This window comes from Mytilus californianus, unplaced genomic scaffold (genome assembly GCF_021869535.1).
Source record: "Mytilus californianus isolate M0D057914Y unplaced genomic scaffold, xbMytCali1.0.p SCAF_1, whole genome shotgun sequence".
Taxonomy (NCBI): Eukaryota; Metazoa; Mollusca; class Bivalvia; order Mytilida; family Mytilidae; genus Mytilus; species Mytilus californianus.
In genome coordinates this window covers 26,174,398-26,193,434 of record NW_026262581.1, presented here as the reverse complement: position 1 = coordinate 26,193,434, position 19,037 = coordinate 26,174,398, and the positions used below count along the sequence as shown (strand labels likewise).

Sequence of the window (19,037 nt, the reverse complement as noted above, 5' to 3'; positions counted from 1 at the left end):
ATTTTAAAGTTGCATGCATGGTCATGTACACTGTAGAATCAGAGGTCACTCAAGCAGGACAAATTATATAAGTTGTACTCCATTTCTACATCAAATAATCATTTGTCATTGTAATTTTAGGACTAAGAATAAGATTTATATGTGGGGAATATAGTGAAAATAAATATGAAACAACATACTTTTAGACATTGTTGAATGACATGTACATGTATGACACTTGTTTACAATCCTCGTTAAAAAAAATGTAATATGCAACTTACCCACTGTAAAACCTTAATGAAGCCTCTTGGTTCTTTTAGTGGCTCAATACTGAAGCTCATGGCATTCTGTAATTCAAAAAAGATCTTTCAATACACAAAAACTTTTGTAGACATTTATGACATTACTTTACAAAGAATTCACAGTTCCTAATACATGTAGATGTTACCTGCTTACTTTAGCCTAAATTGATTAAAATTAAATGTTAAGTACAATGAAGTAAATTGATGATGATTCTGTAAAAAATCTTGGTTTTGATTTTTCACACTGAACATGCTGAATGCTCACGCCATTGTAGTTGATTCACTCTGATAAGTTTTAATTGACTGCTGCCATCTGACGGTCAGCTAGTCAGTCCTATATTACCAAAAGGATCAGAGTTTTTTCTTTCTTTAAAGACACTTTTGGAAGGCTGTTGATCTACAGGTTGGATTTCTTTTCATCTTTAACAATTAGGTTGCCTGAATTTCATGAAACTGAAAGTCCACATGCATTAAAAATAGAATTACATGTACATGTAGATATTGACAATATTGACAACCACATGTATGTCTTAAAAATGGTCTGGCTAATAAAAACACAAGTTGTTGTATCTCAGTATGACATACATGTACATTTGTACATGTATGTCATTTTTGAACTGAAAAGGGATTTGAAAGATGAAACAATATTTCAATCGAGTCATTATAGTATTCAATGATACATAGATATATGTATATCCTAAAACTGAGGTTTTTAGAAAGTTAAAACACATTGACCATGTTGACAGAAAAAAAATATTATAAAAAGACAAGATGATAAGTTTATTTTTCAATAAACTATTTTGATTTTATTTTGTTAAGAAAAAAACAAAAATGTTTCAGAAGGGAAGAAGAATTAATAACTTGTTTCAGAAGGGAAATAAAATTAATAACTTGTTTCAGAAGGGAAGTAAAGTTAATAGCTTGTTTCCGAAGGAAAGAAAAATTAATAACTTGTTTCAGAAGGGAAGTAAAATTAATAACTTGTGTCAGAAGGGAAGTAAAATTAATAACTTGTTTCAGAAGGGAAGAAAAATTAATAACTTGTTTCAGGAGGGAAGTTAAATTAATAACTTGTTTAAGAAGGGAAGCAAAATTTATAACTTGTGTCAGAAGGAAGTAAAATTAATAACTTGCTTCAGAAGGGAAGTGAAACAAAAATGGCTTGTTTCCACTGAATTACAGGAAACAGAATCTTGTTCCTGTACATTATCATGGTCATGATGGTTATTGAGAAAAATAGTTTTTTTCTTATTAAAATTAACAAAATATATTATCCTTTTAAAAGAAAATTCATCCCCCTCACACGCATACAAAAGATGAATGACAAAGTTCAATAAAATATTTCCTTAAATTTAACAATTTGTGTAAAATTTTATAGATATCCTATTTTGCAAAATGTACATGTAAGCATTTGCATTGTATTTAAATTCTATCCATATCTCTAAACTATGATCATGATTGCAGCTGTTGATTTAATTTAAGGCTTTGATGCTGTAAAAACTAGTTTTAATTTTTTTTTAAATAGGATAAACTTTTAAGTCTTTTGTTAAGCATATGAAAAGTTACTACATAAATGTAAATCTAGTACTTATAAATCAATTTACAGGCCTAATGTAGTAAATGAAGGCTGGTACTGAAAGTTTTTTTTTGAAAGAGGTATCAAATTTCTGATGGCAACGGGTTCTGAGTGCTCTAGACATAATGGTAACACTATTTTTTGTTGTAAACCATCCCATCCAACCAAACAAAATAAAGTGAAAATAAAACAAATTAAATCTACAGCTTACATTTACATGTACATGATGTACATGTATATCAGACACTATCAGCTCACCTACTTTTACATGTACTCATCTAGTAAATTTCATGGTGTGATTGCTTCCATTATCATACATCATTTAATAAAATGCTCCGCTGGGCGCAGCTTGATACGACCGCAGATGTCGAACCCTGAACAGTTGGGGCAAGTATGGACACAACATTCAAGCTTGATACAGCACTGAATTTGGATTGTGATTAAATATTTGACACAGCACAGGTTTCTGACACAGAATGAATGTGGTCTAAGAACTTAAAAATTTTTAATTTACCTATTCAAACCATATCATTATTATTTGCTTTTATATATAAATCAGAAACAACCAATTTTAAATGGAAAATTTTAAAGAAAAAAAAATCCCCCCGAAATGTTTTTTGAACCCCCTTATGATTCATCACCCCCAAACTCAATCCCAGCCTTCCCTTTGTGGAATGGTACCTGCAGTACAATTAAAGAGATACATACACTTGAACACAAGTTATTGTCTGTAACTAGACAAATGCTTATTTTTGGCCCCTTATTCCTAAACGTTTGGGCAATTACCCCCAAACTCAATTCCAGCTTTCCCTTTGTGATATGGAACTGTGTAGTACAATTTCAGAAAGATCCATACACTTACATACAAGTTATTGTCATGAAACTAGAAAAATGCTTGTTTTTTGCCCCTTTTTTGGCCCCTAATTCCTAATATTTTGAGGCAATTACCCCCAAAATCAATCCTAGCATTTCCTGTGTGATATGGAACCTTGTGGTACAATGTCAGAGAGATCCATACACTTACACACAAGTTATGTCTGGAAGTTACAAAAATGCTTATTTTTGGCCCCTAATTCCTTAACTGTTGGTACAATAACCCCCAAAATCAATCCTAACCTTCCTTTTGTGGTATTGAACCTTATGGTAAAATTTCAAAGAGATCCATTCACTTAAACTAAAGTTAGAGTGCGAAAACCAATGTGTCTTTGGACGACGACGACTCCAACGTCATACCAATATACGACCGCAAAAAATTTGCGGTCGTATAAAAATAAGGAGATGTGGTATGATTGCCAATGAGACAACTCTCAAATGACACAGAAATTATTAACTATAGGTCACTGTCATGACTGTACAGCCTTCAACAATGAGTAAAACCCATACCATGTACATTGTATATGTATTTTCACACTTAAGCATTCTGCAGTAAAACATATATTTCAAATGTTTATCCTTTTCCTTTTTTGACAATAGCTACAGTACAACCTGTGACTTCCTCTTAGTTATGTCCACCCTCTTGTATGGTCACCATTGAAAGGTGGCCATTTATTGGGGTATTCAATCTTGAGATGTTGGCCATTTATTGGGGTCATAAAACATAGGTTAATGTTTTATCTAATTATGTTACCTGTTGAAATCAATCAGGATTGAAGTTTTCAGCTTGTATGTTTCATTAAAATTTACCTGTACAGGTAACTCAGGTTTCTTCTCAAATTGACATATCACCTTTTCTTTAAAATGTAGAATAGAATGTTGTTTTAGTCTTTGTTAATTCATATCATTTGTTGATTTTTCTGTCTTTAAATTTACATATTTTCCTTTTTTTTATAATGTTATTTTTTATTTGTTTTTTTGCTTCTTATTTTTTAAATTTTTTCTTGGAAAGAATCTTCAGTAAAAATGACAAAAATTCAACGATAAGTAAAGTTATTGACTAGCATTTGAAAACAAAACAGAGAATCCTTTAAATAATTATTTTTACAGTAAAAAAAGTTATTGTACATGATGTACATGGTATTCAATTGTTTGTTTGCATTAATAAATGAATTATTATTAATTATAACTTATAATCATGCAAATGATATGTTTAAAGGAACCATGAAGCAAGTAATTTAACAAGCCTGTTTCTTATTAAAATTATCAATCATGAATATCAATCCTTTTACAATAAATTTAGTTAACAAAGTTGTACAATCTATTTTCATGATTATTATTCAGGAAAACTAAAAATATCATTATATGGTATAGGAAAAAACTATTTTTGTTTATCTTTTATATTTTTCCAAATCTCAAAACTGGAGTTGTGCATGAAGAATCACTAGAGACTTAAATTTTCCAAATGGCTACCTAGTTATCATCAAATTTTGATATAGGCTAATCATAATGAAAAATGTTCTTATCTCTATATTGATCTGAATAAAGTAAATCTTTAAATTATTTAAAGAAAAAATTGTCTTGCTTTTTGAAACAATTGTAAACTTATCAAATATGTTATCTTCAGTTTGGCTAATTTTGTCAGTTAACAGGCAAAATTTGTCTCCAGAAAAAATAAAGTACACTTCTATATAGATTGTGACATTTTTATGGTCTATTAATTAAATCACTTTTTGATCTGTGTATCATATTGTCGAAACTGCAGGACTGGCATATGCATGATACATATTCTTGGTATACATTTGCAAAGAATATTTCACTCAACTCAGGCCTTTTAGATAACGTTAATAATTGCAGGGACATGAATGAATTAGATTCTATAAGCTCTGATTAAAAATGAATTTTTAGAAAAAAAAAAGAATATTTTAGAAAATAAAATAAAAACTTATGATGAAAACAGTAAACTCAAATGCTTCACTCAGTAAAGAATTAGTGGTCATAATTTAGAAATAGAAAATGGTGGATAAAAATTCCTATAAAGGATAGCATTGTTTGTAAAATTAACATAACAACTTACATGACTTAGAGATAATCTATTTGAAAATTGTTTACCTTCTCATAATTATGTCTCTGACCAGTTTATGAATAAAATCTTGAATTTTATGAATAAAATCTTAACCAAGAACAAAAAGTAAAAGAAATGCTTAACCTCTATAACATGGAACATGTTTAAAATATTGGCTCCTTTATAAAAAAAAAAGTCATTAGAACTGAGGGCAAAATAGAATAATTTTTTTCCATGTGTTTTGATTTCTTATAAAATTGTTATTTCTTTGCATTATAATGATTGCTTTTGGTTTTTTTTTGTCAGAAACTTGATTAAATTGTAATATGTTTATATGCCAACAAAAATATTATCCAATTTTTCTGTAATGAATATTTTCAATATACATGTATTTATTAAATGGAGAAATAATGAATAGCCTACATTTTATTTAGAATAAGTCCTAAAGATCATCTAAAACATTTGTTAAACTATGTTAAATGCAGTAAGTTTAAACAATTTTGATTTTAGAAAATTAATTTGAGAAACACCTTTTCAATGGAAAAAGGTAGGCGTAGTGAAAGTTTGCATTATATTAGAAGATGATATTCATTTATTATTCACTTGCCAAAAAATACATGTAAAAAATAACTTAAATTGATAGAATTATTTAAAAGGTATAACATCAAAACAAACAGTCATGAGAAAATTTTTACAAAAAAAAAGTTTAATAGGAAGCTATATGATCAACTAGTTTTATTATTTCATTTTATTTTTAGAATTTTCTTGTCATAATCACAATTATTAAAGTTGACAAACACATATATTTTACCTGAGACACTTTACCTGTAAGTTATATGATTTTAACACTTCAATGCAGTCATGATTTCCCTTTATCCTTGACTAGTTTTTGGTTAATACCTTGTGTATTAATCAAGCAACAGGAGGTATAATGATGGACATTTAGGGTCATCATGGTGACCATATTTTTTATTAAGATAATGTCACAGGTAGTACTGTATGAATGTGTGCATATCACAAGTAGAAAAAATTATTTGCATGTCAAGAGTAGAAAAATCTTGTTTACTTTTATTCTGATAAACTACATGTGTATATAGCTAATATAACTTTGAAAGTAAACTTTAGAATTGTGAGCCTTTATTTTTTTGTGTTGCTATAACAACAATCAGAATAGTTCCCCAAATGAGTAGCTACATGTACATTAATTCCTCAAATTAGGGATATTGCTTTCACTAAGAAAGAAAACATTTTTTTCACATCAACATTTCAAGTACTTTAAATGACACCTGTTCACAAAAATTCGTAAGGGTTCAGCGGAACCCAGTGTCTCGCCTCCTTTTGCTGTTAATCGCAGGCTCAACAAAAATGAGGAAAAAAATTAACAAAAATATTCTTCTCTATACTATCTTTAGATTGTAAGTACCGGTAGCGTCTGTCCAAGTTTGGTAAAAAAAATAGTTTATGAATCTAATAAATGTTTTAAAAACTTTGACTGCAGACTGTATGTAATGTTAACTGGAAGAAAAACTAAGTCCATTTATAAGTAAAATAAGGAAATAAACTGTTATCACAGAGATATGTCTCGCCTTTTTGTAATTTTGATAATGCAAATGTTGAAATTAAAGTAGCAATACTTTAACATGTAAGTTATGCAAATATTCAAAGTCGATGAACCACGACTGAAGGTACATGGCTAAACAATCTCTATGGAATGAGATGTGCCAATGCTAATACAACTGCATACCAAATACCATTGACTGATTATACGACGTTCCCTTTAAACAAACCTAAACACAAACATTAACTTGTAAACTATGTAAAAGTTTTAAAAGTCAATGAACCATGATCAGGGGTGGGGCTATATAATCTCCATGGAAACGATACTTGCAAATGCCAATAAATTTGAATACCAAATATCATTGACTTAACATAAGCAGTTCATCTTAAACTGATCTAATCACAAACTAATACATGTAAACTAAGCAAAAGTTTCAAAGTAAATAGACCATGACTGAGGGGGTGGGGCCAAATATTCTCCATGGAAATGAGATGTGCTAATGCTTATACAACTGAAAACCAATTAACATTGGCCTACCACTAATGGTTCCCCTGACCTGACCTAATCACAAACTAATACATGTTAACTTAGCAAAATTTTCAAAGTCTATAGACCATGACTAAGGGGGCGGAGCCAAATAATCTCCATGGAAATGAGATATGCCAATGCTTATACAACTGCATACCAAATATTATTGACCTACCACTAGTGGTTCCCCATAAATTGACCTAATCACAAACTAATACATGTAAACTATGAAAAGTTTCAAAGTCAATAGACCTTGACTGAGGGGGCGGGGCCAAATAATCTCCAAAGGTAATGAGATGTGCCAATGCTAATCCAACTGCATACCAAATATCATTGACCTACCACTAGTGGTTCACCATGAATTAGACCTAATCACAAACTAATACATTGTTGACGCCGTTGCCGACGCCGGAAACAGCATACATTGTGTACCTATGTCTCGCTTTTTGACTCTGTCAAGGCAAGACAAAAATGGAACAAAATTTAACAAAATTTCCTTCTAGATACTAGCTATAGCTTTTAATCTTAAACAAGCTTCTGTCCAAGTTTGGTACAAATCCAAGATAGTTTAAGAAAGTTTTTAAAATTTCAAAAACTTTAACCACAGAGTGAATATTAGTGGATGCCGCCAACGACAACAAAGACAACAACGGAATGTAGGATTGCTGTGTCTCGCTTTTTCGACAAAAGTCGAAGGCTCAACAAAAAGCAACAACCTTTTTAAAAGATAAATATTCCTAAACTTATTTACCATGTTTACTGAGAAGTTAAAGTCTATAAATTAAACCTTCTAAAAATTGACAATTTCCAAGGCTACTTTCTTTCAAATGAATTTTTTAAAACCCCAAAATGTTCAGCAATGTTCAGGAAAACTTGTTCCAATTTTCTATGAATAAAATTTCTGCCATTCTATTATAATAAAATGCTCCGCTGGGCGCAGCTTGATACGACCGCAGAGGTCGAACCCTGAACAGTTGGGGCAAGTATGGACACAACATTCAAGCTTGATACAGCTCTGAATTTGGATTGTGATCAAATATTTGACACAGCATAGGTTTCTGACACAGAAATAATGTGGTCTAAGAACTTAAAATTTTTTAATTTACCTATTATGGTCCAATATCAAAATCAAAATACATGGTTAGATTCAGCATATCAAAGAACCCCATATATTCATTTTTTGTTGAAATCAAACAAAGTTTAATTTTGGACCCCAACTTGGACCAACTTGAAAACTGGGCCCATAATCAAAAATCTAAACACATGTTTAGATTCAGCATATCAAAAAACCTCAAGAATTTAATTTTTGTTAAAATCAAACTAAGTTTAATTTTGGACCCTTTGGATCTTAATGTAGACCAATTTAAATAAAATGCTCCGCAGGGCGCAGCTTGATACGACCGCAGAGGTCGAACCCTGAACAGTTGGGGCAAGTATGGACACAATATTCAAGCTTGATACAGCTCTGAATTTGGATTGTGATTAAATATTTGACACAGCATAGGTTTCTGACACAGAATGAATGTGGTCTAAGAACTTAAAAATTTTAAATTGGACATTCACCTATTATGGTCCAATATCCAAAATCTAAATACATGGTTAGATTCAGCATATCAAAGAACCCAAAGAATTCAATTTTTGATGAAATCAAGCAAAGTTTAATTTTGGACCCTTATGACCTCAATGTGGACAAAGTTGATAACGGGGACCAAAAATCAAAAATCTAAATCAGTGTTCCAGCTTGAATCTCAGGGCAGAAGGGTGCTAGTTGTCTGAAAGGGCACTTTAGCGTTATAACCCAGATTTTAAGGGCAATGTTGGACAGTGTATAAATTACCTTGAATATTGCTAGGCTCAGCTGGAGAACATTAGTTGTATTTAAACCATATTCAGAAATTAATGTGTTCTTGATGTTGGTTCCAGTAAGAATTTTTTTTCATCAAATTAATATACCATGAAGCAAAGCATATCATTTTGATGTTAATCTAAACAAACTTGTACATTTGGTATGGAAAATAATCATCAGAAATTTCAATGTTTTATAACTTATACCAAAATAAACAAGTAGTTTTGAAAGATGGAGTTATACATGCAAAATTGAATGTTGAATGTAATTGAATTATCTACATTTAAATTACTTGTTCAAACATATAGCATGTATAGTATATATGTTATTGAGAGTTATTTATTATCATTTGAATTGTTACAAAAAAGTATTTTTAAGTGCACACCAAAGTGCTCCTCAGTAAGGAGTTTTATAAATATAACAGGTGAGACAGGAGATGATCATATTTAATATTGATGCAATAATATATTGCAGAAGGTATAAACAGTTACTTTTTTCTCCATCATTGTTAAATTTAAATTTGTTGAGTGCTCTTAATTATGTCAGGAGGATTATAAAATACAAGAAGTATTAAAAACAGGAAGTGCATCTTGTTATGTTCAAAGTACAAATTTCTTTGATTCCTCTTTAAATTTCATACTCATGGTTATGAAACAAAACATTTTTTACCAATTAAGTCAAAACTATGTATGCCTTTAAAATTGTTTAAGATTTTATTTTTTATGGTATGCCTACTGAAATAATTTTTTTCAGGTGTACATGCTGTACATAAACATTACAAATGGATAACATGTGGACATTTCATTCTGTATTAAATATCTAGTATTTGTTCAATTATCTTAAATCCACTAATTAGCAGTAAACAATCATTAACAAAGGTGATAAAACTGCCAAAGCACTAGGTATTTAACTTAATCCCATTGTCAGTTAATTAGTGTTACACAATCAGGTACAATTTTACCGGAAACGCCGGTAGGCATGAAATTTGGAAATTTTATTTTTTTGAAAAGGCAGAGGGGTGCATTCTTTTACTTTGGAGGGCAGAAGGGCGGGGGTAAGGGCACCAAGGGCGGGCCGCCCTTCTATTTAGGGCAGGCGGGAACACTGTAAATGCATGGTTAGATTCAGCATATCAAAGAACCCCATATATTCAATTTTTGTTGAAATCAAACAAAGTTTAATTTTGGACCCCGATTTGGACCAACTTGAAAACTGGGCCCATAATCAAAAATCTAAATACATGTTTAGATTCAGCATATCATAGAACCCTAAAACTTAAATTTTTGTTAAAATCAAACTAAGTTTAATTTTGGACCCTTTGGACCTTAATGTAGACCAATTTGAAAACGGAACCAAAAATTAAGAATCTAAATACACGGTTAGATTCGGCATATCAAAGAACCCCAATAATTCAATTTTTGATGAAAACAAACAAAGTTAAATTTTGGACCCTTTGGACCTCAATGTGGACCAATTTAAAAACGGGGCCCAAAATCCAAAAACTTAATACACGATTAGATTCAGCATATTAAAGAACCCCAAGAATTCAAGAATAAAACCCCATTGAAATTGATCAAGAAATAAGCAATTTATACGAAGTATCTTCTTTTGCACAATACTGTGCAATTGAATATTTCTTGCTATTGCGCACTACTGTACAATTGACAATTTCTTGCTATTGCGCAATATTGTGCTATTGGATATTTCTTGCTATTGTGCAATACTGTGCAATTGAAGATTTCTTGTTATTGCGCAATACTGTGCAATTGAAGATTTCTTGCTATTGTGCAATACTGTGCAATTGAAAATTTCTTGCTATTGCACAATACTTATTATATAATAATTTACACATCCTGTTTGGTGTGTATCTCCTACCATATCATTATTATTTGCTTTTAAATATTAATCAGAAATAACCAACTTAAAATGGAAAATTTTAAAAGAAAAAAAAAAAGGAAAAAAAAAAAAAAAAAAGAAAAAAAAAAAATCCCCCCCCCCAAATTTTTTGAACCCCCTTACGATTCATCACTCCCAAACTCAATCCCAGCCTTCCCTTTGTGGTATGGTACCTTGCAGTACAATTTCAGAGAGATCCATACACTTGAACACAAGTTATTGTCTGGAAACAAGAAAAATGCTTATTTTTGGCCCCTTTTTGGCCACCAATTCCTAAACGTTTCGGGCAATTACCCCCAAACTCAATTCCAGCTTTCCCTTTGTGATATGGAACCTTGTAGTACAATTTCAGAAATATCCAAACACTTACACACAAGTTATTGTCATGAAACTAGAAAAATGCTTGTTTTTTGCCCCTTTTTTGGCCCCTAATTCCTAAAATTTTGAGGCAATTACCCCCAAAATCAATTACAGCCTTCCCTTTGTGATAAGGAACCTTGTGGTACAATGTCAGAGAGATCCATACACTTACACACAAGTTATTGTCTGGAAGTTACAAAAATGCTTATTTTTGGCCCCTTTTTGGCCCCTAATTCCTTAACTGTTGGTACCATAACCCCCAAAATCAATCCCAACCTTCCTTTCGTGGTATTGAACCTTATGGTAAAATTTCATGGAGATCCATTCACTTAAACTAAAGTTAGAGTGCGAAAACCAATGTGTCTTCGGACGACGCCGGACGACGACGACGCCAACGTCATACCAATATACGACCAAAAAATTTTTAATTTTTGCGGTCGTATAAAAAGACAGATAAATAAATTGCTTTGCAGAGCGCAGCTGGATACGACCGCAGAAGTCCAACCCTGAACAGTTGGGGCAAAAATGGACACAATATTTTCGCTTGATCATGTTGATACAGGTCTGAATTTGGATTGGTACATGTTATCTGGATGTGGATCAGCCCTCAATTTAGTCTACTGAAATGGTCGCCTGGGCGACTTTAAAAGCTGATTGGCGACCAAAAATTCATAACTGGTCGCCATTTAGGCTATTAGAATATTGAAAATCTGGCGAACGTAAATTTTGCCCTGATCAGAGTTGGGTTTTAAAAAATCGTCTGAGCGCTTGACAGTAACACAAATATTTACTGTATTTCAAGTGCCTTTTAGATTTAAGCTTGATCTTGTCAGTGCTTTATTGCATCAGGTACTTGTAGTTCATTTGTAAGCAATCTGTTGTCGTTGACTAACTGACAGGATTTATATATATCTATCTTCATATTTCCGCACTCAGACACAACTTGGACTATTTCGTGCCATTAAAAAGAAAACCATTGGCATTTATAGATTGTGATTATTGAAAGCACATGGTCGTGCCTCGTTCTTGATTTCGTCAGTAAACAGATGGAAACAAGGTAGGGACAATTTTGTTAACTTGTTCTCATAGATTCAATAAAATACTGGCTACAATTTAGCAAACAATTTCAGATGTTCACTTGACCAATCGGCCAATCACCAGTGCTTCTGCACAAATCCGATGATATTTTTACTATATACTTGAGCTTTGGGCTACCGCTTAACGTCGTAGACTGTTTTAAAACATGTACAGTGTCAATGAATAGAATATCAAATAAATCATGAGGTTTTTAACAGTTGATTTACACAAACTATTTTCTTCACTCGTCAGCATAAAAACACAACAAAAACTTAATACTTTTATTTCACAAGGGTTGTTAAGATATAAAAAAAAAAATGTAGGCGACCTGAAATTATTTCCTGGCCACTGAAATTTTGAGTTGGCCACTAAATTTTCAGTTGGCATTTCATTTCAGAAGCTACATTTTGTACTTTGAGGGCTGTGGATGTGTAGATATAGATATATCAGCCCATGAGCCAGAATATGAAGCTAAATGTCGAGTGAGCATAGCGGGTTGATATTTTTCAATAGTCTATATAATGAGTGTTGGTTTACAAAATTATTACTTGGGTAGTCCTGCTTCGAATGATTCCGACAACAAAGGTAGGTGTGTCATACACCATTGTGTAGATAAATGAATTTAGATTTACGTCATAACAACTTTCAGAGGGGTTGACAACTGAGAAATTGAAATATAACGGAATTTAGCGACCGGGTGATATTTTAAAAAAATGCAAGTTAAGTACCTTGTGTTATATAAGGTATTTACGAAAAAAATTTCTGAGACAAGTGCTTGTGAGTGAGACTGTGAAGATAAGTACAGTTCCTATGAATAAAATAGTAGACGAAATATTCACAGAAGTGACAATTACAGAAGTAAATGGGAGTAGGCGGGTTTACCAGACTGGGAGATATTACCAGACACTACTGTAGTATTAATAGACTTGTACATTTACGTTTCAAGGTACAACTACTACAAGTATCTAGTTTAGATAAATTTGTGAGGATTTCAAGAGCCATGTAAACACCTCCCAAGGGGGGAAGTTCCCATCAAGATATTGGTAGGTAAAGTTTGCAGATTCAGATTTGCCACAGTAATGTATGGCAATAAATAAAGGGGGATAACTGATTAGTGATTGAAAAATATCAATGACTCATTATCATGTTGAATATAAATTAAATGTAAACATAAATTATCAATTAAAGTTCTCAAAACTCATAACATCTTAATTTCTTTAAAATCTATGTTAACGGTTTGCTGAGAACGAGCGGTGATAATTTCAAATAGAAAAACCCAAAGGCAAAGAACATAACTGGATAACATAGAACTAGAACTAGCAGACAGGTCATGTCACTCATTGAGCCGGTCCGTCCTATAATTTGACTCGATATCAGACAAAGTCTAGATTACACACAGGAAAAAGAGAAAAATTAAGCGACTGTCTGTCATTGGAGACAAATTAATGGCCTGAAAGGACCGGTGAAATGACAAATACCAAAGACGTTACCTTTGCAGATTCCATTTTCGCTTTTCAACTGGTCCCGCAATCAAGATTTTCCGCTTTTGTCATTGGTCAAAATTTATCTCAAATGTTTTATATCCAATTCATATATATGGTCATTCAACTGTATTATTGAGATTTTAATTGGAATCAAAACCACTAGTCAGTTAATTGTAATGTATTAACTTTAACTGTTTAAGATTTAAGAGATTCGATGCGAGCCTACTTCAAACTAATATGCAAACCAAGTTATGGTAACAAGAACATAACTTATTCCGTCTTTTTCTAAAAAAAAATTCTATCACCTAACCTATACAAACCACGGATTACTGTAAAAATTCTTGGTAAAACCAGAGACATATATACACATATATGTATATATGTCTCTGGTAAAACCTAAGACCACTTCCAAGCAACAAAATAAATGCACATTAAATACAATAAATTGTGAGAGATCATTTGCTTTTTACCTTTTTTATTTCATTTTACAACAATTTCCTTTGCAATTAATTATTTCATGATCATCTGCCCTGGGACATTATAAAAATAACACATATCTGAGAGGGTGATAGAGCAGATTGTTTCCCCGAGAAAACATTGTCAACTGAGGCGAAGCCAAGGCTGGCAATGTCTTTACAAGGGGTAACAATCTGCTCTGCGCCGCCCCCCCCTAGTAAAATTTGAAAATAAAGTTGAGAATGGAAATGGGGAATATGTCAAAGAGACAACAACCCGACCAAAGAGCAGACAACAGCCGAAAGCCACCAACGGGTCTTCAACGCAGCGAGAAAATCCCGCACCCGGAGGTCACGGGTCCTCAGCTGGCCCCTAAATAAAATTGTGTACTAGTTCAGTGAAAATGGACGTCACACTAAACTCCAAAACATATAAATGAACTAAATTAAAAAAAACATACAAGATTAACAAAGGCCAGAGGCTCCTGACTTGGGACAGGAGCAAAAAAAGCATCGGTTGTCCTCAGCTTAATAAAGAATATTTCGATAATTTTACCTCAAAAAAATGTTCGCCTCGCTCCAATCGGCGAAAATTTAAGTTACTGTCTATTAAATTTCAAATTCATAATAATAATTAAACTATGACGTCTTGTACATAACAACCATCCGTATCTAATCATGAAAGCGCACACTTGATCAAGCGTCTCCGTGAAGGGTAATAGTCAGTATTTGCCATATGATAGTATATAAATAACACATAGCTGAGAGGGTGATAGAGCAGATTGTTACCCCGAGAAAACATTGTCAACTGAGGCGAAGCCAAGGTTGACATTGTCTTTTCGAGGGTAACAATCTGCTCTATCACCCTCTCAGATATGTGTTATTTAATTTATTATACTGAATGTTCTGTTATTACTGTCGATTAAATTTCAAATTTAATGTAATAAACTATGACGCTTTGTACATAACAACCATCCGTATTTAATAAAGCGCACACTTGATCAAGCGTCTCCGTTAAGGGTAATAGAGTATGTGCCATAGGATAGAGTCGTATTTAATAAAGCGCACACTTGATCAAGCGTCTCCGTGAAGGGTAATAGAGTATTTGTCATAGGATAGAGTCGTATTTAATAAAGCGCACACTTGATCAAGCGTCTCCATGAAGGGTAATAGAGTAAATTAACACCCTCGTATTAGCCAATCAAAATATGACATTTTAACGTGAAGTATAATAAAGTAAATTGTCTCCCTCGTATTAACCAATCAAAATCTTGCATTTTGACATGAAGTATAATAAAATATAGTGTTAGTATAATAGTCCCAGATCTACCGTATAACCATTTTTTCGTCTTACTTCTTCAAGCATATGTGCATATATGTGCGGATTTTTTTTTAAGTTATCAGTCAAAGGGAAAATAAAAGACATGTCTATCACAAGTACATTTATATATCTTGACTTACATCTAGAAATTGACAATGAGGGTCGGTTGAAAACAAAACTTCACGGCAAAAGAAATGATTTCAGCTTCCCAATTGTGAACTTTCCATTTCTATGTAGCAACATTCCAGCAGCGCCTGCATACGGAGTATATATCTCCCTGATACGATATTCCCGGGCTTGTATTTCCTATCATGATTTCCTTGATAGAGGATTGCTGCTCACAAGGAAGCTATTAAACCAAGCGTTCTAAATGGTGAAGTTGAAATCATCCCTTCGTAAATTTTACTTACGCCATCACGAGTTGGTTGACCGTTATGGAATAACCGTTTAACAGATGATATCGGATATGTTCCTTATGTCGTAAATACAATACCTTTCCCTTTTCACGAATATGACCTACCGAGTTAGACTATTTACCGGATTTGTAAAAACATAACTTATCGGCAACACGACGGGTGCCACATGTGGAGTAGGATCTGCTTACCCTTCCGGAGCACCTGAGATCACAACCAGTTTTTGGTTGGGTTCGTGTTGCTTAGTCTTTAGTTTTCTATGTTGTGTCATCTGTACTATTATTTGTCTATTTGTCTTTTTATTTTTGGCCATGGCGTTGTCAGTTTGTTTTCGATCTATGAGTTTGACTGTCCCTCTGGTATCTGTCGTCCCTCCTTTTTTTTGTACATTCATATTCATATACAAAGGTTCACATGACTTATATGAGTCTTATATTACCGTGAATTTGAAAACTCCATCAAAACCTGTATGTTGTAAAGTTTTATATATAAAAAAAACACAAAATATAATACAAAGGTAGACATGATGTATGTCCTCTTTGAAGGGGGACAGGAGACAGTCAGGAGCAGTTGGGACTAGGGCGCAATCCACTCAACTTTTAAAAGATTATTGAAATTAAAAAAAAATGAAAGTGACCACTGACTTCCTTCTAGACTTGTAGACAATAGAAAATACTTTCTTTTTTCTTATCACTTGCAAAAGTTTGTCCCCACACTTTTAGTCTGCTCCTATCCATTTGTCTCTCCCTTTTTTATATACTGATAAAATTGAAAAGTAATATCTACATGAAATGGAACTCTTGCATACAGACAAGATTCGGAAGATAATTTGCAGAGATCCTTGTCTCATATTTTCAGTATAATTATTAACCATTTATAACATGAGAAGTCTCACGATAGAAAAAAGAAGACAACGTTTGTCAAAAAGTGGTAATTATATAGAAATTCCTTTTTGTCGAATAAGTTATTACGTAATTAATGATTAAAGAAAAAGTAAAATCGACTGCATGGTATAGACCTATGGTTCTATTTGTTATCATTACAAACAGATCTTCGTTTAAAATCATTTTACATTTTTATTTTTTATTATTTAGAAAAAGAAAAAACAAATTACCTTCAACAAGTTCTCATTTAGATGGTAACATAATACAATATTGCTTTTTGTTTTGTTTTAAACACTCCGTCTCATACACATGCGAAACAAGAGGTTAACATATATAAAATACACATTTGTACCCTGGAAACATAAAAAAATAACCAACAATAATTCTAACATAGACTTAAAATTGCTATACTTTATATTACTTTTACTTACTTTGAAACGATAAAAAGATATTCATGCAGGAAATGTCTTCATTTCATAAAATATTACTTGAATAGAACTAATTACATTCGAATAAGTAATGTATTCATTACCAATAGCATTCGAACACATATGACATACCCTCTAATCTTTCGGAATATCATGTACCACCTACCCAGCTCTACTGGAATTTGTCTCAATTTAGAAATATATTCACGTTCGAATGGCGATAAGTGTTTAAGATACTTTTCTAAAATAAACATTGTTTTGAACAGACCTTTGAAAGAATTGTCCGTAACGCATCTATTTAAGGAATGACTGTAATATTTTTTTCTGCCTATGAAGAAATAACATGAAAAATGTGGTGCACAATAAATAACCCGCTACTTAAAAGTGTGCACCACATTTTTGAGGTTATTTCGAATAGACAGACAAAATATTACAGTCATTCCTTATAATTTAATTTAAATTCCATTTTTAAGGAGTTAATCATGAACAAATATTGATGACAAAGTTATGTCCATGAGCTGATAGACGAAAAACTTTCAGCCAACCAGAACACAAGGTACATCCAAAATTAATATATATAAGATGATCAATTGAAAAGGAAGTAACTCATCAGATCGATACATAAAACAAAAACACAAAAGACACAATGTATACACATATTAGAGAGTATAATTGCAGTTTCAACTGAAAGCTAGTTCAAAGCCAATAACAACCAATAAAAAATCATGTATCTAAGACTAACATTCGTATTACGACATTCAAAATTACTTTATCTGTCATTGACGAATTTAAATTTCTGTCAGTATGCTCTGGTGGTAAATTTTAAAATCGATTTCTGAGTTGCCTTCGATAATACCAGTTTGGCTTAAACAAGATTTTATATAGTCCTACTATATAAATCCAGAGCTCTAAAATAAATCCTTGGCCGAGTTAAAACGTCTTAAATGTTCCTATAAATCTTCAATGTTGACAGCATCAGTACTATTTGATTTTTTTGTCTTTATATACTATTCAGTCATTTCCAGAAACCTTTTGAATCAGATTTGGCATCTTTTCTGCGATCTTTTGTGGTATTTAATTGAAAATCAATATAATTCCGATTCAATTTTTTTTATAAGATTTTTAGAGAGAGAAAGAAATCATAGTTTTTTGCAAAAAGTAAATACAAATAGAATTGAGAATGGAAATGGGGAATGTGTCAAAGAGACAACAACCCGACTATAGAGCAGACAACAGCAAGAAGGCCACCAATGTGTCTTCAATGCAGCGAGAAACTCCCGCAACCGAAGGCGTCCTTCAGCTGGCCCCTAAACAAATATGTATACTAGTTCAGTGATAATGGACGTCATACTAAACTCCAAATTATACACAGGAAACTAAAATTAAAAATGATACAAGACTAACAAAGGCCAGAGGCTCCTGACTTGGGACAGGCGCAAAAATGCGGCGGGGTTAAACATGTTTTTTGATATCTCAACCCTCCCCCTATACCTCTAGCCAATGTAGAAAAAACAAACGCACAACAGAACCTGCTTTTACATTAAACGAGATCTTAATTTTTTGGCTGTAAAATACCAGGCAAAAATAATTTTGTGTTAACTATAGTATACTAGTAACTATTATTGTATATTCGACTAAGTGGAAGAATTAGTTTTATTTTGTCATTTCTTAGAGAATTGAAAATATAATCCTGAATAAAAAAACAATTTAGATTAAGACATTTCAGTTTTTCACCAGAAACTCTACACAAAAATTTACGACAAAAGTGATGATTTTTCTTTCCCTATTGTTGATTTTCCTTTTTTGGACAGTGATATTGCTCTGGCATCGTCTTACGGTGTTTATATATCCCAACTCGTTCGCTATGCCCGAATCTGTAGTGACGTTTTGGATTTCAATGAGCGTAATCTATGTATACTGGTAAATTATTAAATCAGGGATTTCGTTACCACAAATTACTTAAAACCTTTACTAAATTCTTCAATAGATACA

General features: G+C 32.3%; 1 protein-coding gene across 1 annotated transcript in view; it reads right to left on the bottom strand.

Annotated features, from left to right (window-relative positions):
- The window catches only part of LOC127718065 (synaptophysin-like), a 62,268-nt gene extending 48,674 nt beyond the window's left edge, over positions 1-13,594 (bottom strand). The window contains exons 1-2 of the mRNA XM_052223968.1: positions 13,551-13,594; positions 261-326 (exon numbers count right to left, since the gene is read on the bottom strand). Of these exons, the coding sequence (XP_052079928.1) occupies positions 261-326; positions 13,551-13,565 (81 nt within the window). The 5' untranslated portion in view covers positions 13,566-13,594. The remainder of the gene's footprint in view (positions 1-260; positions 327-13,550) is intronic.
- Between the last annotated feature and the right edge of the window lie 5,443 nt (positions 13,595-19,037).